The sequence below is a fragment of the Agelaius tricolor genome, unplaced genomic scaffold, assembly GCF_023055355.1.
Source record: "Agelaius tricolor isolate 1412-34295 unplaced genomic scaffold, bAgeTri1.0.p SCAF_7, whole genome shotgun sequence".
Taxonomy (NCBI): domain Eukaryota; kingdom Metazoa; phylum Chordata; class Aves; order Passeriformes; family Icteridae; genus Agelaius; species Agelaius tricolor.
The window spans coordinates 20,105,991-20,112,954 of record NW_027269267.1 but is presented as its reverse complement, the minus strand read 5'-3'; the positions used below and the strand labels follow the sequence as shown (position 1 = coordinate 20,112,954).

Below are 6,964 nucleotides of genomic sequence, written 5' to 3'. Positions count from 1 at the left end.
TATATAAATACATACAATGAGAGGGAGTGGAAAAAAGCTATCTCTTCATGAGGCTGAGTAATCCTCAGACATCTTTCACTAAAAAGGGTGCAGGTAGTCCTGTATTTATAAGGGTTTAAAATGAAGAGATGGACATTTAGTGAATATAGTATCTTCTGCAGCAAGAATTACACTATGACTGGTTTTGAGGACTACTTGGGAGCTAATTCCCTGTAGCAAATCTGTATCAAGCCTGGAATAATACTGAGGCAAGATCAAATAGTGAAGATTATAAGAGCTCATTTTTGTCTGTCTTTATATTCCACAATCATTTTAATTTGGGGTGGACTGCCTTTCTTTTTGGAATAAATTGACACAGAGCTGCTGAAACAAAGGGACACACATGAACCTTTTCCTGTCAAGTCTCATACCACGATAATATTTGGAAAAGCCTTCCAACTACCAGAAGAGAATTTTATTTATTCTGCATAAAAAGAGCTACAACAGTCAAAAGGCCAAATCCTGCCCCTGTCTACTTGGCTTTGTGCTTTTATCTTATAACTTTACTGGGAAAATGGAGATACGATGAGAAATGGAGATCTGAAGGGAAGGACTCTTTATATGATGGATTTTAAGCCTCAAACCAAAGTAAAACCTTAAATCTTGTATATTTAAGTTGCATTTGAAGGTGGCCCTTAAGCTGCTATGCCTTTTAGGTGTTTTTTAATATAGATACTCAAGAATGCAATAAAAACACATCAATATCCTGTAAACCTTCAAAAAAAGGGAGCAAAAATTATGCTCATTGTTTTACTTAGCTTTTTATTCCATCAGTACGACACAAGATAGAACTTAAAGACAACATCACTGAATAAGTCTTCAACTTCATTAAGATTAAGACTACTATGTTTTATGAAATTATTTTGCTATGATACACTTTCCTTTGTGGAGTGCCAAGAAGGAATTTCTCTGGAACGCTGGAGTACATTGCCACCCGCTGCCCACAGGCGGCTCTGCAGCTGAAAAACGTGAATAAAACAGCAACATTTAACACAAGACAAAATACAGCTACCGAGGCAGTGGGACTGACCCCGACTTTGGCACAAAATTCATGGAAACACAGTTGTGAGCTTCTCCAAATGTCATGTTCATTCCTGAAACTCTGCTTCACTCCCTTTCATGTGTCTGTCTGCATTTTTTTCTTTTCGCTAACTTTCTTAACACTGGAGCTTTGTTATTTCAAAGGAAAAGCCATATTCTTTCTCAGTGTTATGCATCTCAATTTATTAGGTTTGGTTTTCTAAAATTTGGATTCCAGTTTATTGTTTTAAAACAATACATAAAATCATACATTTATAAATATATATATTATATCCTGCATATATAACATTGGTTTTCCTTTGGAATGGGAGGGCAGACTTTGCACTACATACTTTGTTGGTTTAGGCACAATGCTGTTCTTAGATTCTCTGAGCTGCTTCCTATCAGAACCTAAAAAAATACTTTTATAATCTTGTATCAAATTTTAAAGTTTTTTGCAAATACATGTATAAGAAAAATATTTTGTATTTCCCCCTCTAAGCTCACTACTACCCTTATAAAATATATGGCTTTTCATGTTCCACTTTATTTTAGTGTTTTTCAAAAGGCAGTGAAAAGAAGTACAACTTTACCCTTTAACAGCTTTTTTTTTTAATATATATATATAAGCACAGAAACCAGCTTGTGCACTTTCTATAGAATTCCAATGCATATCATGGTAATGTAAGTGCAGTGATTTTTTTAAAAAGCAGTCACGATTGATTGACATCTGTATATGAAAACATAACATGATTATCATACAATACCCATTACAGAATATACAATCATCAAAACTGCAGATATATAAATACATTTTTAGCAACATCAAAGCAACAGTTTTATCTTATACACAGCATATGAATACAGAGTTATTACACTAAAGTTTTCACCTTGCTTTTTCTCAAAAGCTTGCTGAAAAACAGGAACATGCTGTAGTTGCAAATTAACTGCTTGACAGTGCTGTTGAGAAATTAAAGTGAACAAAGTTTTAAAAAAGTATATGCAATTGAGTTGGTATAAAACAAACAAGCCCCCCCCATTTTCCAATGTCACTGTTGTTTTCCTATGAGACGGAGGCATGGGTACGAGTGGCAGTTCCACAGAGTCAGATCATACAAGGGTTTCTGGGAGGGCATCAGGGTTATCAGCTGATAACAGCTCCCAGATCTGCCACCTCTCCCTCTGCCACTCATTCCAGTCCGCCTCTGAAGCACTTTTGCTGTTCTGGCTGTGAGGTGCTGTGGAATAGCTGTGACCCGCTTGTGTGTGCGGGACTGGCTGCTCCTGCCTGGAGGCAGCCTGGTCAGGGGCTCTGCCTGGTGGCCCTCCAGCTGCTCTAGGCCCTGAGCTTTTTTCTGGGCGTTGAAGTCTCCACAAAGAGTGCGGCGTTGAGGAAACACTCGAGCTCGTTTTTGCCGGGCCTGGGTAAGGGGGCGGTGGCCGCTCTTTCCTGTAGGAGGGCTTGGCTGCGCTTTGCCAACAACCCGCGTTCGAGTCGCACTCACTCAGGTCCTCCACACTGCTCAAAGTCAAGCGCTGCTCCGACCTGGAGTGGGACAGCCCTGAGCTCCTGCAGCCGCCGTCCCTGTGGGGGTCACTGCACGGCCGAGACGCCGTGGCATGGAGCTGGCACTCGGCAATGGCGGCTGTCGTCTGGCTCCTCCGCATCGCCTGCCTGCCGCCGTCCAGGTCCGAGGAGCTGCCCTGCCAGCGAGGGGAACACGTGGCCAGGTTCCCCTGGGAGAGGGAGCACTGTCCGGGCCGCAGCGAGCTGCTCTCATAAATGTTTCCGTAAGAACCTGCGGGTGGGGGCAGAAACACAACATGAGCCTGCAGAGCCACTCCTGTGGCATTTAACAAGCTACTACTGCTTTTCCCTTGGATCACATGGTAGAGGAGAAGATTACCCAGAAACCTCATAGCACCTTTCAGTATCTGGAGGGGGCTGACAGGGAAATCAGAGAGGGACTCTTCATTAGGAACAGTTGTGGTAGCACAAGGAGTAATGGGTAAAAATTTAAAGAGGGGAAATTCAGGTTAGATATGAAGTAGAAATTTTTACTGTCAAGGTGGTTAAACACTGGAAGAGGTTGCTCAGAGAGGCTGGGGATGGCCCAACCAGTGTTCAAGATCAGGCTGGGTAAGACCTTGAACAAACCAGTTTAGTTGGAAGTGTCCTTGCTCAAGCGAGGAGGGGGTTAGGATTAGATGATCTTTAAGGTCCCTTCCAACCCTTATCACTTTATGGTTCTAGGATTCTACGAATCCTACAAAAATGTTAAGGTATTTCTTGAAGCAATTTTAATCTGACTTTTTAAATTATATTTGGTAGTTTGAAATGTTGTTGTTTTCTGTATTTCACTGAATACAGAGAAGTATAACCACTGTGCTCCTCTGTATCCTACTTAAGAGTCACCTTTTAAAAGTCCAGCTCTGGACAATGTGAATTCTCCTACTGGTTTCACTGTGATTTCTTGACAACAAGGAATTGATTTTTTCTTCGCTAGATTTGGGCTTTAAAATTAAGAAATTACTGACCTGTGATTACTGGATCTTTGCAGCCACTTTTCAGTGTTGAATGCCAAGTGCCCCAGATATCAAAATGATCTTCAGAAACATCTAAACAGCAGTAAGAGCAGGGAAAAGATGATTAATCAATCCTCTTCAAGACATTTTTTAGAACTACACAAGTAGAACAGTAATGTATCAGAGTCATTAACATCCAGTGGCACCTTCACTGTGTACCTAACACAAGCACCTCATATGTGAGAACCCACCAGGAGTTCTGTGTACAGCTCTGGTGACCCCAACATAAGGACATGGAAGTGCATGAAAAAATCCAGAGGAGAGCTGTGAAGCTGGTAAGAGGACTGGGACACCTTGTCTACAAACACAGGCTGAGAAAATTGGGGCTGTTCAGCCTGGAGAAGAGAAAGTTCTATGGAGACCTTGTAACAGCCTTCCAGTATCTGAACAGGGCCAAGAGGGAAGCCAATAAGGGACTCTCCATCAGGAATTAGTGACAGGACAAGGAGTAATGGGTGCAAAATTGAAAGTGGGGAAATTCAGGTTAGATACTAGGAAGAATTTTTTTACTGTGAGGGGGGTGAGGCACTGGAAAAGGCTGCCCAGGAAGGCTTTGGATGCCCCAAGCCTGGCAGTGTCCAAGTCACGGCTGGTTAAGGCCTTGAGCAATCTGACTTAATGGGAGGAGTCCCTGCCCATAGTAGGGGGGGTGGGACTGATGATCTTTAGGGTCCATTCCAACCCCTTGACATTTTATGATTCTATGTATTTGCTCACAGCTACTTGTTTAAAGATCAGATCCTGCAATGGCTTCAGTGAGCTCTGTATGGGCAGAGTGCCTGAGTTTGCTGAGTCCTTGAGTCCTCTGCCTTACTGCAGTCAGAGAAATTGCACAAGAACAGGGGAATTTGGTCCACAAAAGTTTCTGTCAAAGCTCCCTCAGGCAGCCCAAGCCCCAGGGGTCACCATAAGGCATGCTCTATCAAGCCCAAGGAAGCTGCCACTCTTACCCAGCAATGCAGCCACAGAACAAAGATTTAATAAAATGTTGGGTTATAAACAGTTTAATGCCTTTTTCTGATTTCACTAGTCAGTAGAGGAACTTCCTAATTTGTCCTGGTCCAGTATCATTGTGATGCATATTAAAATCCAAAAGATGGTTAATCCAATAAAACTTAATGTAATTTCCTGTTCACAACTTAATAGAAATCTGACAAAATTCTTAAACCTGTTCAGAGATTTAGATGTATAATACATAAGATAAATTTCAATTGGCATTTATAAAGCATATAATTGAGATATTAGTCTAAATCCCATTAAGTCCAAAGGGAATTAAGTGCCTATGCAGTACATCTGAAATTAGGAGGTTTTAAAAATACTACCAAACAGTTATGTGCATCCCTAAGCATTGAAAATTCTTCAAGTTTGGCGTGCTACGTATAAATTTCATGGATGACAATTTTTTAACATATATATTTTCATAGGAAAAGCATCTTGAAATGCTGGTGAGTTATTAGTTTAAACCACAGTTCTTCACCAAAGAAATCACTCAGGTAGGCACTCCACAGGTAGCTATGGGAATAAAGATCCCTGCACTAGTATTGCTCAGTGTGTAATTGGTTGCAGATGTAAAGCTGTGCAGCTCAGCTATGGTTTCTAGTGAGAGGGTTTTGAGGTCATTCTTTACAACTGGAAATCTTAAAATCTGAGCTTTTTCCAAAGCCTGAACCATAACCTTGCAGATATTATGGACCCATGAATCAGGACTGGACTTTGCCATGATGTCAGAGACAGGCTGAATAACTGGACATACATAGGTCTATTTTCCTAAATAATATCTCCAAGTTTTGAGAAGTGCCTTACCATGAGCATCCCTGACAGCTGGCTGAGTGAATGAGAAGGACTCAGCACAGATCCTTTGGGGCTCAACACAAAAAAAAAGGTTATTGGTTGTCGCAGACATCTTTTCATTAAAAATCCTTTCTTAGGATTTTTCTTCCTGAGAAGCTGAGAGGCTTCAGGAACAAAATGTAAACAATGATTATCTGCTGCCGTGGAATGCAACAGGTGCATCTGTGATTGGCCCATCTTGGATATTTACAATTAATGGCCAATCCCAGCCCAGTTAGCTTGGACTCTCTGTCCGAGACACAAACCTTTATTATCCATTCCTTTCTACTCTTAGCTGAGCTAGCCTTCTGAGATGAAACTTTTCCTTCTATTCTTTTTAGTATCGTTTTAATGTATTGTATATCATAAAATAATAAATCAAGCCTTCTGACCATGGAGTCAACATTCTCGTCTCTTCCCTCACCTGAAAAGCCCTGTGACCACCATCACAATTGGTCTGTCATTTTTTATAAGGTTATTTACACTATTGCTCCTCAAATCCTGGTAGCTGATAATACAAATCTGGCCCTTTTCAATTATTTCAGGAGTCTCCATCAGTCACTGAGGAGGAGCACAAGCAGGATGCACCATACCTTTTCCAGCCTGTGATGCAGAAGAATTCTCCTTTGGCTTAGTTTGCAAGTGTCCAACCAGTGTGTACTGCTCAGGTACCTTGTACAGCTTATCTGGGCTGTGGGCAACTTCTTCTGGCATTGCCACCAGCGAGCGCTCAGACAGCACTGGGGAGTTGTTGTCATAAGGGGAGACATCACCACTGGAAGCTTTGTTGGAGTCTGTGGAAGAATGTCTTTCTCCTGTGGAGTAGGAACCTTCCGACCGCAGCATCTCAGGGCTCCTGAGAAATTTTGATGAACAAACTACTGTTAATAAAAGAATGCTTCATGTTCACAGTTACAGGTGCAGTTTGGCATCAAGGCCAGGATGGATGGGGCTCTGAACAATCTGGGCTAGTGCAAGGTGTTCCTGCCCACAGCAGGGGGTGTGGAACTAGGGTACTTTTAAGGTCCCTTCCAACCCAACCATCCTATGATTCTACGATCACACAGATCAAATCAAACGCATGAGAATGGTCACAGCTGCTGAAATGAAAACACTTCAGAAACAGTTACTGAGGTGGATTTTCCATGAGTAAAACTTTTGCCATGAAGTGGCCAGCAGAGGCCACTCAAAATCAAAAGATGTTGCTGTCAAGAAAGAAAACAACAAAAACCCACACAACTGCATGGTAAACCAGAGGAAACCAAGCAGTTAATAAATTCCTTATGTTACCTTGACAATGTAGCTTGTGGCAACAATAAAACTGAAGGCATGATAGGGAAGATTAGTTTGATGCTAAGCAGTATGCTAAAACAAATTCTTGTATTCTGAAGTTTTACATAGAGAAAACAAGCACTCAGCTTGCCTGTCAAACTATGAGAACGATCCTCTTCTAGAGACATAAGAAGGTAAATATTCCACAGGGGACAAC

General features: G+C 41.6%; 1 protein-coding gene across 5 annotated transcripts in view; it reads right to left on the bottom strand.

Moving 5' to 3' along the window:
- Window positions 1-781: 781 nt before the first annotated feature.
- Window positions 782-6,964, bottom strand: part of ARHGAP6 (Rho GTPase activating protein 6) — a 319,683-nt gene continuing 313,500 nt past the window's right edge. For all 5 annotated transcript variants that reach the window (XM_071430546.1, XM_071430550.1, XM_071430547.1 and 2 more), the window contains 3 exons: window positions 6,069-6,331; window positions 3,598-3,678; window positions 782-2,858 (listed from right to left, as the gene is read on the bottom strand). In XM_071430546.1, the coding sequence (XP_071286647.1) occupies window positions 2,170-2,858; window positions 3,598-3,678; window positions 6,069-6,331 (1,033 nt within the window). In that variant the 3' untranslated portion in view covers window positions 782-2,169. The remainder of the gene's footprint in view (window positions 2,859-3,597; window positions 3,679-6,068; window positions 6,332-6,964) is intronic.